The following is an 18,790-nucleotide window of genomic DNA, read 5'->3' on the forward strand; positions in this document are numbered from 1 at the left end:
TCTGATCTATCCTCATACCACATCATGGCGTCGCAATGCCAACAAAAAAATTCTGGGTCACCAATATCTATCACATCTAATAATCACCAAGATAATAAATTGTTTCAGTTAAACAAATACTTTATATAAAAATATACATTTCTTTCACCATGTTAAGTATAAAAATAATATTTATAAAAGATTACCGAAGAATGCAATTTATGGATTAAAAAGATGATATCATATAATACAATTTCATTGTGCCAACCTCAAGATTTAAGTTTTACATGCACGTTAATCAAACAATAAGAATTACAATAAATATCAATTTTTTCTTCAATATAATCTTGCTTCTCTTTGGACTTCTTGCATCTTTCAATATATACCTAAAAATATTAAATAAATAAATTTTTTAACCAATTAAAAATATATATACATTATACATAATACATTTTTATTATCAAATTTTTTATATTATTAAAAAAATAAAATAGTACATATATGACAGCGTTTGTTTTTGGTATACATGTCCATCAAAATATAGACACAGGAGTACACAGGAGTACATGTATGGTGTTTGTTTACTGAGACAAAAATGATGAAAGACATAGTCATACACAAACACCCATTAAAAATATGTATTTTGTGTCTCTCTAAAATGCTGAAACACTAATTTTTTTACAATTTTTTCTCATGTCTAACTTACCAAATTGAATATGAAATTAGTGTCTTCTTATGTCTATGTAAAATTGCACAAGTTTTATTTTTAATGGCTGCTTTAATTTTTTTTTATTCTCATTTATTTAGTTACGTAAACATATTTTACGAAAAATAATATATATTTTTTTACAAAAGTATTTTTTTTAAAAAAAAATATAAGTTTAATCTCACGGTCAATAAATTCAACTTATAGTTAAATTTTTTTTCATTTCCTTAAATAAAGATATTGAAAATGAATAATTTATAAGTAAAAAGAGAGAAAAAGATGAAAATACCTCTATTGTTGTGCTGGGATAATCTAAAAAATAACAACGTAAAAGAAGTAAATAGAAAAAAATTATAAATGTGACAAATAAAAAAATTTTAATTTAAAAATCAAAACGGTTAAGAAGCCACTTAATTAGGAATTAGTATTAGAATTTTAAATTTCAAATTTTTAAATATAGTTTCCTAATTAGTTAGTATAAATTTAAAATTTTTAAATAAACTTTTTTAATTAAACGTTTGTTATTCATTATTCATATAGGAATTTGTTAATTTAAAAATAATTTTTATTAGTTTCGTCATAAATAGTATCAATCCTATTATTTATCGATAAAAATAAATAAAATTAAATACAATCTAAAAATTAATAACCTTATAAATTACGTAAATTTAGAAAAAAATACTTAAAAAAAAGAGAAAAAGATGAAAGTACTTCTACAATCTAAAAGATAATAATAAAAATTTATAAATGTGGCAAGTAAAAAAATTTAAATTTAAAAATCGAAATGGTTAAAAACTTAATTAGAAATTAGTATTAGAAATTCAAATTTAAAATTTTTAAATAAAATTTTCTAATTAGCTAATATAAATTTTAAATTTTTAAATAAAATTTTCTAATCAAACGTCCGTTGTCCATTAGGAATATAGAAATTTGTAAATTTAAAAATGATTTTTTTTAGTTTCATCATAAACAGTATTAACTTTATTATACTTTTTCTAAAATTTAAACAGTATTACATTTTTTTAAAATAGTATAAATAACTTCACATTTTAATAAGACTGATAATTCTATTTACAAATAAATTCAATTTATATTTAAAAAAATTCTAAATTCCAAACATAAAAATCGAAAAGAACCAAAAGAAAAATAACATCTCAAGAAAAGACAATGTTTCCACCAAAATAAACATATGCTTGGCATTATTCTATTAGATAGACTCTAAAAGGGATTCCAAAACATGTGCATCCAAATTCTCAAGTTTCTTTCTCAATCTTGATCTTCTTGCAAGTTGAGGTATCTCCTTCCACCTTCGAATCTTCCGACTCCGAGGATAGTCGCTTAGTTGGTGTAATAGCTTTTTCCAACAATTCGGATTCATCATTGGCCGCAACTTCATTGGAATTCAAGTAACAAATTCTGTACAAAAAATCACGTTAAATTAAAGACTTCTTTCTAACCTTTGATTTTATCTCACTAATATTTTTTGAATAAAATTAAGATCTAATTTTGAGAAAACAAACAAAAAAAATTTATTTTTTGAACAAATACTTTAGCACCTTCTACTTTCTCCCCTTCAATGATTGAGGATGTCTTTGAAATTGGAAGCAAACCACCAATGTAGTCAACATCCTAAAATTATAATTAATTATTATTTATAAATTAGATACTACTAATGACCAAGGAAGCAAAAAATAAATTAATTTTTAATAGAAAGTACACTTATATATACTCATAATTTGAATAGGGTGAGCCTCTTTGAATTTATTTATGAGGTCCACATTATCAGTCATCTTCTTAACTTTATAAGAAGGTGAAAAATATGGATTATCAGATATTTAAACTTCAACGATGAAGAGAAAGATCTTATCAATTAGGTTGAGTAAAAGTGTAGGTGTATCCGATAGATCTCCTTTCTGCAGGGTATTACATAATATATTAATAATAAATAATATAAAAAGTACCAATAAAAATATCTTCACTAATGCTTTTAGAAATAAATATTGGTTAGATCTTACCAATAGGAGTGGATCAAGTATCTCTACACAGCTCTTTTCCAAAACTTATTTTGCCTCCTTGTCAAAGACTACATAACATGCACAGTCAGAATCATCAATGACACCAAGCTTTATTCGATACCGGCTTAAAAAAGAAAATAACATAAAAAAAGTTAAAAATATAGACTTATTCAATATCTAATCCAATGTACATAGACTTTAATTTAAAAAAATAAATAAATAACCTTGGAGTTATGGATAAAAGGATATTAGTAGAAAACTCGCGTCTTCATCGAGCCAAACCATCTCAATTGAGCAATGGAGAATTTTCGTAACTTGATAGTGTCCATGACCGTATCACTCGTATACGTACACACAAATTGTCGATTGTAGGATTGATGTAAGCAATTTTGTGAATACCAGCCAGTGGAATAAGTAGGGAGATTTTGGATATATGTAAAGAAAGAGATTGATGTACTTTAAATTGTGGTGCTTTACATCTCTCATAACTTATCCTTTTATAGTTGCATCATAACTAAATTTTTTTAAATTTGGTTGACTTCAATTTAAAATTTAAAAAATAACAAACTAAGTAAAACAACCCAAACTTAAAATTTGAAAATAACAACCTAAATAACACTTTTTTATTTTTAATATTGGGAGAGAAGTGGTGTATAACAACGATATGGGGCTGCATGGTGCATAACCGGAGTGTGACGGCTAGGATCGAAGAAATCGGACGGTCCCTTTTGAGGGACTGAAATCGGATGGTCCGATTTTAGGCTTGGAAGGTACGCAAATCGGACCGTCCGATTTGCGCCCCCCAGCCACGTGTCGAGCATGCACGTTGGTCCAGAACGATGATCAAATCCCAACCATCCGAGCTCCCTTAAGCCAGTTTCACTTTCCCTTTCCCATTTCACTTTCACTTTGTTCCATTTCTCTTCTCCCATATACCCCACCCCCAAGCCACGGTAGTGTACTCCATTGTTGAAGGCTTCAGCTCAAAAAAATTGGACCACACAGAATGCCTAAAATAAGAAAAATAAAAGATGTGAATCGTCCAGAACTCCATATTGCTAATTATCTTGATCATCCTAATTATGTAAGTTTTTAATCCAAAATTTTTTATTTTAGTTAAAATAATAATTATAATGTTAGAGATTAGTAATATTTTATTGTAATGATAATGTTAGTTAGGAATTAGTGGAATAATAATATTTAGATATTTGGGTTATTATAAAATCTTGGATGTATGATAAATAAATAGAATAAGTAATGTTAATATTAATTGTTATAACGCTTATTGTAATAATAATAATTATTACTGCTAGTAGCGTTTAATTTAACTATCAGTAGAAATAGAACACACATAGTAGTGTTAATGTGCTGTGCTGTACGTGTATGTGAATATGAATAAGTTAAGTAGTTTTAATTGTTAGTAATAAATAATTTATCTGTAGTTACTTAATATTTTATTATTAGTAGTCGTTCGTAAATAAATATTATGAATTAAAAATTGTTTAATTAATTATTTATGTTATAGGTTTAATATAAATAATTAATGAAGGATTAGTGATTGATTTATTATTGTATGTTTGTTGTTAGAATAGAATAAAATAGAGTAGTTAGTTAATTGAGTATTAGTGGATAATATAATAGTTATTTGTATAAAGTATTGTAATATTGTTGTTATTAATATATTTATTGATTTTTATGTGTAGCTGATTATTTGATAATGAAAGTTCGATTCTTTTAAGTTTAATTTGTTAATTTATTAATATTATTGTATTTGTTTAGGGATCTAGAATGTTGCAATGTGACCACTACATGCCGCCGGATCGGTACAATCCAATAGTGGAGGGGTTTTTACGGGACACTGGATTTTATTATGTTTCACAGATTGGAGTTGTCCAATGTCAGGCTGCATTGGTTAATGCTCTGATTGAGAGATGGCGACCCGAGACTCATACCTTCCATTTTCCGGTTGGTGAGTGTGCTGTGACACTGGAGGATGTGGCGTTAATTTATGGTCTTCCGACGAATGGTTTGCCAGTTACGGGACCGACACTGAGTAGTTATGAGGCGTTAGAGGCTGAATGCTTGGATCAGTTTGGTGTTGCACCTAGGCAGGCAGACTGTAGGGGAAGTTTCATCAAGTTGACGTGGTTTCGAGCATTGAAGGATCGGTTAGTGTTGGCTGATGATATCCAGATTCAGAGGTACGTGAAGTGCCACATAATGTTATTGTTTGGGACAGTAATGTTTGGAGATAAGTCTGGAGCAGGGGTGCACTGGAAGTTTCTCCCATTACTCCGTAACTTTGCCGGGATAATACAGTTTAGTTGGGGTTCGGCTTGCCTGGCACACCTGTACAGAGCGTTGTGTAGGGCAACTCGTGTCGACTGTAAGGAGATTGATGGTCCGTTGACACTCTTGCTTGCCTGGGCTTGGATCCGCCTACCGTTCCTTGCGCCGATTCCTAGCAATCCTCGAATCTTTCCGATTGCAAATAGGTAAATTTAATTACTAAACGCTTTATAATAGTGTATCTTAAATGGAATTGATAAATGTAAATTAACGAAGTGCATGATGTTAGGTGGCATAACTGGGAACGTGAGAATTGGCCTTACAGATTGAGGAAACTTGAGCACCTTAGGGGAAACCTGGATGCTCTGCAAGAAGGACAGGTCTGTTGTAATAAATACGTAGTTGTTTTCAATTAGCCGTGTTATTATTCATTGTGTAATCCTCGGTTACGTGCATAATGTGTGCAGTTTGTTTGGGAGCCTTATGCAATAGGTCGGACCGATCCAGACGTGACAGTTTGTTTGGGAGGCTTATGCAATTGGTCAGATCGATCCAGACGTAATTCTTCCTGACATCCGTCAGCATTCGGCTATTTGGAGTGCCACAGTTCCGCTTATATCCTTTTTGAATGTATAGTGGCATGCATCTGATAGGGTGAGGAGGCAATTTGGCTTGACTCAAGGCCTTCCTCAACAAGAGCGTGACCTAGGTGAAGCACACGGCCAAGTTCTAACAGGTCCGAAGAATCAAGATTGGTCTGGAACCCACTCATCCTGGGTCATGCATTGGATGAACCGGTTTAGTCATGTTCTTGTTCAAGACACGGTGCCATCACAGAATCAGTTAGATATCTACTTGCATTGGTACCGACGTACATATGGTGACCACTTGCATCTGTCACAGCTCGGACCGGAAGAGAATCAGCACGGTGATCCTATGATTAACCAGGAGAATCAACAAGAACAACCACCGCCACCACCACCGCCTCCCTCACAGACACATGCACAACAAGAGCCTGATCAGTTCACTCCATACATCCCTGATACGCATTCTGCGGATTACTCGAGTATTCCAGTTCATCAGCAGTACTGGAATGTCCCGCACCAAGAATCAGGTGAACATGGTTCATTTAGCCAGTTGCTTGGATTCATGGCTCCTGTGTCAGGTTACTCATACCCAGCATACGGAAACATTCCCACCGACCAGATGGCCCAACCGAGTGGGATTGCTCCAGGTAGATTTTCATTGGATGCGAGACCTCGACAGATCACTTCGTCTGGTACTTCCGGAGGTAGGATTTCTGTTGACTCGAGTATGAGTGATGATGCCACGAGGGGGATCATACATAGTGGAAATTCACGCCGTGTTCCGATGAATCTCATTCTAGAGAGCTACCAGCCAGTTGATGAGGACAATGATGACTATCTGGTTGACCATCCAGATGGGGATGAGGATGAGGATGAGGATGAGGATGATGATGAGGACAATGATGAAGATGAGGAGGATGGTGAGGATGAAGATGATGGGGGTGATGGTTCAACGCCTACTGCAGGTAAAAGAATTTGTTACCTGATTGGATTTGGTTATTGATTATATGAGTTGATTAGTTTACTTGATTAGTTGGTGGTCGAATTTATTGATTTGATTAGTTGTTAATCGGATTAGTTGTATATTGATTATTTGATTAGTTAGTTGGTTATTGATTTATTGACGTGGTTAGGTACACCCACTGGTGAAAAAGGAAAAGGATACAACCTTAGAGCTGACCCCCCTCGTCGGAGCGCCAATCGGTATACCCCATCCGCTTTTAAAAAGGTTGCAAAGAAATGCAAGAAATTAGTCAAAGAAGTAAAATGGGCAATGAGAAAATGATGTTGGAGTTATTATGTATCTATCAGGTGTTGGACTAGTGCATTCAGTGGACTTGCTTAAGTACAATGTGTTGGACTCATTTATGGTTTATGTCTTGGATTTAGTTATTTGTATCGTATTTATTATGTATCAGGTGTTGGACTAGTGCATTCAGTGGACTTGCTTAAGTACAATGTGTTGGACTCATTTATGGTTTATGTCTTGGATTTAGTTATTTGTATCGTATTTATTATGTATCAGGTGTTGGACTAGTGCATTCAGTGGACTTGCTTAAGTACAATGTGTTGGACTCATTTATGGTTTATGTCTTGGATTTAGTTATTTGTATCGTATTTATTATGTATCTATCAGGTGTTGGACTTGTGCATTCAGTGGACTTGCTTAAGTACAATGTGTTGGACTCATTTATGGTTTATGTCTTGGATTTAGTTATTTGTATCGTATTTATTATGTATCTATCAGGTGTTGGACTTGTGCATTCAGTGGACTTTTTTATTATGTCTTGGATGACTTATTTATGCTTTAGGTGTTGGACTCACAGTAAGTTCACATATGAAAGTCATACAATAAGGTCACATATGAAAGTCATACCATAAGGTCACATATCAAAGTCATACCATACATAAAATATTGAAAGTCACACTAAAACTGGAGCCCTATTGGGTTGTCGCACCCGGATTACCTGCACCACCACATTGACGACATCTACTACGACTGTGGCCCTCGGCCCCGCACTGCTTACATCGCCTAGGAGCACGCAACATCCGAGTGTCCATCTCATTCAAGAAACGAGTCATCCTTGGCCGACCTTTAGACACCCGTCGAAGGAATGGATTACCTACGAATCGAGGTCCATGATAAACAGGCCATGTTGTGGGATTCTCGAGGGGCCTAAACCTAGCCCTATACACTCGTCGAACCTGGTCCATCTTGTAGACATCATGTACATACAGTTGCCAATCCAGTCGTTGGTTTGCACAACAAGCAAACACATGTCGACACGGAACCGGTCCACTTGAAATTCACCACAGTCACACCGTTGACGACGGAGATCCACGGCATACTCCACACCACTGGGACACTCACGCACCTCGAATACCTCGTTCTGTCGGTCAAAGCAACTAACTTGGATGTTACCTGCTGCCCGCTGATTCGCATGCAGTTTGGAGGTTACAAGCTCAGAGAACACATGACCTGCGTTAATCCGAGCCTCGGCCTCGGCTCTTTTCCGGGTGAACAACTCATTAAGCCTGTAAAACATTGCCTTAACAAGTGCCGTGACTGGAAGATTGCGAGCCCCTTTCAGAACCGAGTTGATGCATTCCACTAGATTCGTTGTCATGTGACCCCATCGATATCCCCCATCAAACGCTAACGCATACTGCTCACGCGGAATCCGATCCAACCAGTCGGTATAAGCCTCACCCCGCTCGCGTAAACGCTGATAACGTGTCTCGTACTCGCGAACTGTTCACGAGTATCCTGTCAAATCAAAAAAGCCCCACGTTTAAAAAAAGCTCATCATAATAACTGAGTTCAGGAGTAAATGTAATCATAACTACCATACCGATGTTGACGATTAGTTTCTGCAGATACGGAGCCTTGAATTTCCTAAGAAAGTTGGACTCTATGTGTCTGATACAGAACATGTGGAATGCTCTTGGAGGAGACCAAGCTCCATTACTACGAGCAATAGCAGCTCTAATAGAATCGTGCCGATCGGAGATAAGGCCGACACCATCACGTGTCACAACATGCTGTCTGAGGTTACTCAGAAAAAAGTGCCAAGCCTCAGATGTCTCTCCCTCAACTATCGCAAATGCAATCGGCACTATGTTGTTGTTGCCATCCTGTGAGACTGCAACCAACAAACAACCCTTGTACTTTCCATACAGATGAGTTCCGTCTACCTGCACTATTGGCTTGCAATGTCTGAATGCTCTAATACAAGGGTAATAACTCCAGAAGACTCGGTGTAGTACACGAATATTAGGAACCAAGTCATCTCCCTGATACGCAGGCATCGTTTCAAAATGAACGACTGCGGATGGCTCCTTGTGACACATAGCCTCAAACCATATCGGCAAGGCTTCGTAAGAAGCTTTCCACCCACCGAAAATTGACTCCACTGCCTTCTGTTTTGTCAACCATGCTTTGCGATAACTTATGGTGTAGTTAAACTTTGCCTGTACTTCCGCAATCACTGACTTCACCCTTATAGACGGGTCAACTTCTACCAATGGCTTTATTGCTTCTGCAACTGTGTTGGAATCCAGCTTCGCATGATCTTGAGAAATGGTGGCCCTAGTACAGGTGTGACTTCCATTGTACCTCCTTATCTCCCAGCAGAACTTTCTGGACATTTTGGTCACCCTGATCAGCCAATCACATCCTGCACCATACTGGGTGCATTTAGCATAGAATGTCGTCGGTTCTGACTCATACACCCGATAATCTACACCTCTGCGGATTGTATAATCTTTCATCGCCTTAATTACTGCCTCCCTAGAACTGAACTCCATTCCCACAGTAAACTCGCCATCTGGCATAAGCGGAAGCTCTGCTGCAATCACATCACAAATTTTAGAGTTGTCAGAAGTGATAATCTAATAAACTAATAATCACAGAACGATGTCGTTCGTCCGGCTGAACCGGTCGGCCCGGCTGAACCGGTAGGTCCGGTTGAACTGAGCTGCCCGGCTGAACCGGTCAATCCGTCTGGACCGGTCGGTCCGGCTGATCCGGTCGGTCCAGCTGAACCGGTCAATCCGTCTGGACCGGTCGGCCCGTCTGGACCGGTCGGTCCGTCTGGACCGGTCGGTCCGTCTGGACTGGTCAGTCCGGCTAAACCGCCAGGTCCAGCTGACTTACTAAACAGAAGACTAACTTATTACATGCTATATTTGGCCTATTTACCGTTGTCTCTACTATTTCTCATAAACTCAAACCTCATGCTCAAATCATACTATAACAAATCTTAATTTAAATTGATGGCTCACCTGCATTTACATATTGAGGAAACTCCGGCTCATGCATAGCCTCCAAATCCAACAATCGCATGAAACTTGGCTTCACAAAAGGCTGCTGGTTTGCTAGTGCATTTGCCACATCTGCCACATCTGCCACCATAGCCTCGTCAGCTTGATCTTCGTCTGCACCCGGATCAACAACCTCGTAATTACTTTCGAACTCTTCTTCACTATCACTGTTGTAATCTTCCAATTCAATGTCTCGGTCCACTGCAGATTGCTCGAACTCGACATACAGTTCGATGAATGATATTCGCGACCGACTTTCAAGATACACTGAAAACATTTCTTGCATGCTCGCTTCGTCGGTCACGTATTTCGTTTGAAATTGCACGAACCCACCAAAGACAGGTACAGGATATCTGTACAGAACACACGACACTCTACTAGATATTTGAGAATCTATCTTCTCAGAAATGACACCTTTTAATTCTTCAAATGAAAGTGTGAACGGAATAATAATATCCAACGGATTTTCACACACAAACTTAACTCCTTCTGATGTTTGTAATAAAATTTGGCCATGATAATACACTTTTAATCTTACTCTATCATCCATGAGAATAGAAAAGAGCAGATCTACAAACTAAAAGAAGAGATCCGGAGATAAGAAGTTTATATACACAGTCACACCGGAGAAGAAGAAAATGAAATGAGCTGCTCAGTCTGCGAAGGAACATATGTATATATATGACATTCAAATCGGACCGTCCGACCGCTTGCATCCTCTTTCGAAATTTTTTTATCAAGAAAATCGGACAGTCCGATTACTAAGAAGCCCGCCCAAAAATTTTTGAAACCCAGAAATCGCTGGGTCCGATTTGAGGCTCTTTTTGAATCAGGCCAAAAATCGGTCGGTCCGATTTCTTTGGGCCAAAAAAAAAAAATCTCCCCACGCCTGAAATCGCACGGTCCGTTTACCATGCACGCGACCTCACCACGCACAAATCGGATGGTCCGATTTGTGCCCCCTGACGCCTGATCGAAATCGCACCGTCCGATTTCAGTCCGTCAACTAACCGCCGTCATAAGTCTGTTAAACACCTCCCATGTCCATAACCGGGCGTTACACCAAACGCTGCATCATATGTTAAAAAATCAGCCAAACAAATAATAATTTAAAAATTCTAAACTAACGTAAATCTTTATTTATAGTAATATTAGTATGTAACAACCGAAGAATAATTAACGTAAATTTTTTTAAAACTCTAAATTTCTTTAAAAGAATTTATGTAGCTGCAATTTAAAAAAAAATCAACAAAATTTTAAAAAATAATTCTAAAAAGAATTAACAGATTTTTAAAAAATAGTGTTAAAATATAAAAAAGAACTATCTAAGTAAAATCTAAATAAAATTTAAAAAATAACAACTTAAATAAAATAATTTAAAATTTAAAAAATAACAACCTAAGTAAAACAACCCAAACTTAAAATTTGAAAATAACAACCTAAGCAAATAATAATTTATAATTTATAAATATAAATCCAAAAATTTCTAGTGACGACACGTAAGCAAAAAAACTCCCAGACTCAACGTATGAGCGCCACGTCAGCAAATGAGCTTCCCATTTGTATACTATAAAGATAAAGATGAATGGAGTTATTGCAATTCAATTCAATTTCAAAAATAAAAAGAAACGGATGATCCTAATTTAGAAGGAAGTGCTGATTTGAGGGGATATAATGATTTGCTAATAAATGATGCTGAATCCGAAAATACTATTACTTGGGATTACAGCATTGATGGGCTGAAGAAAGGTAACTATTGGAGGGAAACAGGACAGCAAAAAAAGCTTGTTGGCTGGCCCAATAGAGTGTTTTGTGCAAATTGTGCAAATGGAGGTAGATTGAGCCCAACTAGCTTAAACAGAAGCCCGTTGCATACTGAAGATGCTGGACGTGGTGGGCTGGTGTTGGTGGATGCGGATTGGGTCACTCCAAGTCGGGTTGAGCTTTCACCCACTCCTGGGATTTGCGACGCTACACAGAATCAGGTGGATCAGGCGAATCAAATCCGGGACAGTATGCCTGATTCGGTCGGCAATGGAAAGCTCAGAACCGTGGATCAGCGATGGGATCGTGGAGGCGAGTATGATTGCGGGCCTGCGACGGTGAAGGTTGCGCTTGAGCTTCGCCCGACGGAAACCACCCTCATGGAGTGCACGACGGATGAGGCGAGCCGACTAGTGATGCCGATAGTGAGGTTTCAATCTCCAAGGGATGGTGGGCCAGGAGAGAAAGCCGTGGACAAACCTGTAGTGACCCGGATAGATACTAGTCGTACTACGGACCTTCAATAAAGCATTGTCAAGAATGGAAGAGACGCCATGGGTGACTGTATAACAGTCGGTGGTACGGGACTTGATGGATGCAGTACTGGGCCCGAGGGTATGGTGGATACTGACGCCGAAAAATAGGGAAACAGTAAAATAAAAGATTTGGAACGGGAGGAGCAGATGCTTGAAAACAGGAAGACGTGGGAATTGGCGGTTGAATCAGGAGCAATGCAGTACAACGACGAAGATGACATCATGGCCATTCTTCAAGAACAGAACGAAGCACTAGCTCAAAAAAGGAGGTTGGCAAAGCAGAAAGAGAAGGCACAAAGATGCAGACCCAAAAAATTGAAAAAGGTGTGTAATAATATTTTAAAATGATTTTTAGCACTTGGAATGTTAGGGGGTTGCGGGGTGTTGGAAAGTCGAGTATGGTGAAAGAATTAAAAAAGAAGCAAAAACTGAATATGTTAGGTTTGGTTGAAACTAAAATGCAAATTGTGACTAAGTTTGATATAGCTAATATTTGGGGGAGTGATGCTGTGGGGTGGGAGTTTGTAGGGTCGGAAGGCTCATCCGGAGGTCTATTATTAATGTGGGATGAATTGCTATTTAAAATGAATAACTATTATAAAGGGGAGAGATGGTTATGTATTGAAGGAGTCCTATCAAAAAATGAATTCAATTGTGCTTTCTGTTTAGTATATGGTGCTCATACTAGAGTGGAGAAACTGGCTGTGTAGGAGGAACTGAGCTTTTTAGCCGGGTTATGTCAAGTCATGATATGCTACATGGGAGATTTTAATGAGGTTATACAGATTGAAGAGAGGAAAGATCATAACAGATTAACAGCGTCTGCAGAAGATTTTAAGACTTGGGTCCAAGATATGCAATTAGTGGAACATATTCACCACTTGTTTCTTGGTTGTGAGTTTACCTGGCAAGTGTGGTGTGAATAGCTATCTGAATTTGGGAGGTTGTGGTCTGTTCCGCGTTCACTAAAAGAGCACTTTGAGAGTTGGACGGGTGTCATTAGGAAGAAAGAGGAGCGCAACAAGTGGCTCGTATGTTTTTTTGCAGTCATATGGAATGTTTGGCTTGAGAGAAACGGACGGATATTTAACAACAAGGAAGCAGGTGTTCAAGAGGTGTTTCACAAATCTTTGACCAATTATAGAGAGTGGTGTAGTGCGAATCCCTTCTGTTGTTGATGGCAATGCCAAAGATAACAACAGGAATTCTGTTCAAATTGTTTGTTGCTTTGCAGGGACGGACATAAGGGGGGGCGAGTGGCGGCCTCGGCCCCCCCAATTTTTTTTAACAGTAATAAGTTATTATGTATAATTTAATTTTTTTAAAAAATATTTAGTATTTAGTCTAATATAAATAAAAGTTCAGTCTAATTTAAATATTAATAATTTTTAATATCTAAAAAATAAGTAACTCGTGTATTTTTATAATACATCTTATATTATATAATTTTTTTACATAATTTTTAATATTATATGTGTTATTGGCCCCCCATAATATCATTTCTGGATCCGTCCCTGTTGCTTTGTTATTTGAATTCCTTGTCTGTCGCTCCACATTACTGTGTTGAGCTCATTTATTCAAAAAAAAAAAAAAACAATTGAAAAAAAATTCATTACAATGAGTATATTCATTTTAACAAATATTCTTCTATCTAATACTATAAAAAAATACATTGGCCACTTTGAATTGCTACAGGTCAACTTCCATCCACATTAGTAGAATGCCTAAATTGAGATATATTCATCAAACAAACAATCAATAAAACACTCATCCGTGCTTTCTCATTTTGGGTACATTTATACATAAAAGAAATTATACATAAAGAAAAAAAAAAGAAGAAAAGAAGAGTTGAAATAGCAAGAGTAATAAAAATTTTGATTCTTATAATTTTGTGTGGCCATCTGTATATAGTAGACCAGACAATTATGATTATCTAACAAAATTAATTTGTATTTATTGCACTCAACTTGAATAAGTAAGAAATTATCTTATTTTAATTTAGTCTTTAATTTACATGATTTGAATTTAGCTTAATATATATTATTTGATTTGATTTGATTTAATTATTAGTTAAAAATATCTCAATTGTCTATTTTATTCATAAATTTATTATTTAATGACTAATAAATTGATCAAATTAATTAATTAGTACACACAATAAATTTGGTTTAATAAATTAAAAAAATTAAATTAAAAAATACTAACAGAATATTAAAATAAATGAATTAAAAAATATTACCAAATCAAATTAATATAAATTATAATAAATTATATGATATTTAAATATCTAATCAAATCAATTAGTTGATATAGTTAGTTTATCGTAATAACTTGTATTTAATGAGTTAAAATAAATAAATCGAGAAACACTCTCAGAAACATGCCACGTTAGCTCCATCATTAAATGCAAAAATTTGATTTTTATATAGATAGAATAGATAGATATAATAGATTTCATGTATACATTAAAAAAAAAAAATCAATGAGTAATAGCTCAAATGGCATAGTCTCCTCATACTCAATTAAGAGGTTGCGGGTTCGAGTCTCATATCTTTGGTAAAAAATAAATAAATAAATAAATAAATAAATGAAGAAAGAAAGCAAACCAAAAAAAAAAAATTGCCTCATCATTTTCTCGCAATTAAAAATAATATCAATCATCATAAATAAAATATGATAACAAAAAAAATTCAATTTAAGATCTAGCATATAAGATAGCTCACATTTTATATTTTGATTTTGAAATTACAGAAAATTTGATAATAACCTATTTTTATTGTGACAGGAGATGACGATTGACCTATTTTTTAAAGAAACCTTATTTTATTGATGGAAAATCACATGCCCCTTAACGAGAAGTTGATCCTCTATTTTTAGATTATTCTACTTCATCCACAATTATCGTTTCGCCACTTATTGGTAAGCACCCATTTTTCATTGTCATAACTTTTGAACAAACCATCTACTCTGACGGACCAATGAACGGCGTCATGGCCTCCGTCAACGGCAGGATCATACTGATAAAATATAACACAAAAAACGTCAAAATATATCAAACCCGTTTGCCTTTGACGGTCAGTATATCGTTGGATAAGTACAGTGGGTTGTAACCAAGTCTTCTGATCTTCGAGGTTGAAGAACATAAACACTTGTACTTTGTCGAATATTTCGCTTTTAAACGTCAGAAGAAGGTCATTCGATGATTTTGTCACAGTTGAGTTTGGTTCAATAAGGTTTTTTCTAGCATTTGCATTTGGTGATGATGATGCTGATGAAGTTGTAGTGAGACACCCCACAACAAAAACAAAAGAAAGTAGTAAGAGGGATGCATGAAATGAAAGAGACATGGTTGTTCACTAAAATGTGTGGTGTCACATTAACCTGACCCTGAAGTGATGAATATATATATGAGGAAAAGTATATATAAATAAGGATATTAAAGAGATCAAAAATATTTATATAATAAAATAAAATTTTACCAGGAACTAAATTAAAATTTATATGTGGTTTAGTGATCATTTAAAAGTACAGCTGTATTGTCTTTGAAAGAATTCAAAATAAAGATTGGTTGAAATTAATTAGTAATTATTGATTTGTTTAATTTGGTTTCATTTATACTACGCTGTAAACATTTACGGGATTTAAATTGAATTCGTAAATTCTTTTAAAAAATAACATTTATCCTATTTCTCTAGTCAATGTTAGCATTTATATAATTTACTTTCTATACTTTTTTAATCAAATTATGTTGACAAAAAATTTTAGGGTTTAATTATTATGTCGGTTTCTATAATTTTACCGAATTTTTAATTAAGTTTTTATATTTTTTTTCTTTTTAATTAGGTCCCTATATCATATCAGATTTTGTAACTAAGCTCCTATCGTAACAAAATATTAAAATTAACAGAATATTTTGTTAAATTATACAAATTATCCAATCAATTGTTGGTATATTCATTTTGTTTAACAGAATATTCTGTTAATTCCAGCGTTTTTATCAATGTAGGGACTTAATTACAAAATCTGATATAGTATAGGAACTCAATCGAAAAGAAAAAAAGTATATAGACCTAATTAAAAAATTTAGTAAAATTATAGGGATTGACAGTATAATTAAACCAAATTTCTATTATTCAATTCATATTTTTGTAAAAATTTTTAAATTTATTCTTTATTAATTTATTTTTTGAAAAAATTCAAAATAGAGATTGGTTGAATTAATTAGTAATTGTTAATTTTGTTTGGTTTCATTTATATTATGCGGTAAACTTTTACGGGATTTAAATTTAAAAAATTAATTCATTCAAAAAATAGCATTTCCTCTATTTGTGTAGTTAATGTTAGCATTTAATTTACTTTCTATATGTTTTTAACCAAACTAGGTAAATAAAAAATTTCTATTCAATTTATATTTTTGTAAAAAAATTTAGTTTATTATTTACTAATTTTGAAAGAATTCAAAATAGAGATTGGTTGAATTAATTAATAATTGTTGATTTTGTTTGGTTTTACTTATATTATTCAGTAAACTTTTACGGAATTTGAATTGAATACATAAATTCATTAAAAAAATTAACATTTACTTTATCTCTCTAGTCAATGTTAGCATTTAATTTAGTTTCTATATTTTTTTTTACCAAACTAGGTAGATGAAAATTTTCTATTATTCAATTTATATTTTTGAAAAAACTTAAATTTATTCTTTACTAATTTATTTTTTGAAAGAATTCAAAATAGAGATTGGCTGAATTAATGTTAGCATTTAATTTACTTTCTATACGTTTTTAACCAAATTAGGTAGACAAAAAATTTCTATTCAACTTTTATTTTTGTAAAAAATTTTAAGTATATTCTTTACTAATTAATTTTTTTGAAAGAATTCAAAATAGGGATTGATTGAATTAATTAGTAATTGTTGATTTTGTTTGGTTTCATTTATATTATGCAGTAAACTTTTACGGAATTTGAATTGAATCCATAAATTCATTTAAAAAATATCATTTATTCTATTTTTCTAATAAATGTTAGGATTTAATTTATTTTGTTAATTAAATTAGGTAGATGAAAATTTTCTATTATTCATTTTATATTTTTGTAAAAAATTTTAAGTTTATTCTTACTAATTTATTTTTTGAAAGAATTCAAAATAGAGATTAGTTAAATAGTTAATCAATAATTGTTGATTTTGTTTGTTTTATTTATATTAGTTGGTAAACTTTTACGGGATTTGGATTGAATGCTTAAATTTATTAAAAGATAACATTTATATATTGTATAAGGAAAATTTTTTACAACCAAATAAAATACTCAACGAAGTCCAATCAAGATATTATCAATGTTTTAAATTTACGCCTGTCTCTTTTTATGTTGTGGCCAAATCTTCTTCGATTCTTCTTCCGTGTTACTGTTGTATTTTCTTCTTTTTTTTGTATTATTATTGTCACCGTCACATCATCACCACCACCACCACCATCTCCTCCTCATCCTCCTCTTTTTTCATTTAAATTTTTTCATTTTTTTTTTCTCCTCTTTCTCTTCCATCTTCATCATCATTGTCATTATCATCGTCGTTATCGTTATCGTTATTGTTATCATCGCCATCTTCTTCTTTTCATCCTTTTTTTCTATCTTTCTCTATTATTATCGTCGTTATCACCACCTCCATGTCCTCCCCTCCTCATTCTTTTCTTATTTAAATTTTTTTTATCTCCTCCTTAGCTTCTTTTTCCTCTTTCACTTTTTACTCTATCATCATTATTATCATTAACGTCGTCTTTTTCTTATATGTATAACAATTCAAATTTAGAATACATCAAAATACACCAAAATTTGTTAATGATGGAGACACATAAACAAACTCAATTGAAAACAAGTTCAGACTAAAATTATATTTTATTTAAATTTAGAATGCACCAAAATTAAATTCAGAATGCACCAAAATTACTGACGATATACAAACAAACTTGATTCAAAACAAACACAGACTATCTTATTTAAATCCAGGATGTGGCAAAATTACTTAATGATGACGTCACACAAATGGACTCAATTCAAAATAAGTATAGACCAAAAGTGTATCTTATTTAAATATAAAATGCTCCAAAATTATTTAATGATAACTCATAACTTCTCCTTTTTCTTCTTCGTTATCATCATCATCTTCTTCTTCGTTTTTTATTAATTTTTTTGTTTTACCTTCTTGTAATTTTTTTTGTTTTACTCTCTTAATAAGAATAAAAACATGAAAAAAGAGAAATAGATAATGCTACAAAATCATTAGGAAGATGAGAATCCCACCTTAATTCAACTAAATAAGATTACAATACATTACAAATATGTTCATTCAAGTCTAATATGAGAAGTAATGCTCCTAAAAGAAGAAATAAGAGCAATAAGAAAAGAAAGAAAGAAGAATAAAAAGAAGGAAAAAAATACAACATTAAAGAAGATATTTTTGTGCTTTTGTAACAAAATTTCGGTGTAAAAATTAAGAAATTTATATGTTATTGTTAGAAAATTTTGATGTTATTTGTTATGATAGATTTTGCATAATCAAAATTCTTCCTCTTCTTCCTCATCTTTCTCATCTTC

At 33.5% G+C, this 18,790-nt stretch overlaps 1 protein-coding gene across 1 annotated transcript; it reads right to left on the reverse strand.

Moving 5' to 3' along the window:
* On the reverse strand, positions 7,700-10,449 carry LOC107616250. Its single transcript, XM_016318232.2, has 3 exons — positions 9,861-10,449; positions 8,429-9,424; positions 7,700-8,328 (listed from the first exon to the last, which is right to left on the reverse strand). Exons 1-3 carry the CDS (start codon positions 10,447-10,449, stop codon positions 7,700-7,702), a joined length of 2,214 nt encoding a protein of 737 aa, XP_016173718.2.

This window comes from Arachis ipaensis, chromosome B09 (assembly GCF_000816755.2).
Source record: "Arachis ipaensis cultivar K30076 chromosome B09, Araip1.1, whole genome shotgun sequence".
In the NCBI taxonomy this organism is placed as follows: Eukaryota; Viridiplantae; Streptophyta; class Magnoliopsida; order Fabales; family Fabaceae; genus Arachis; species Arachis ipaensis.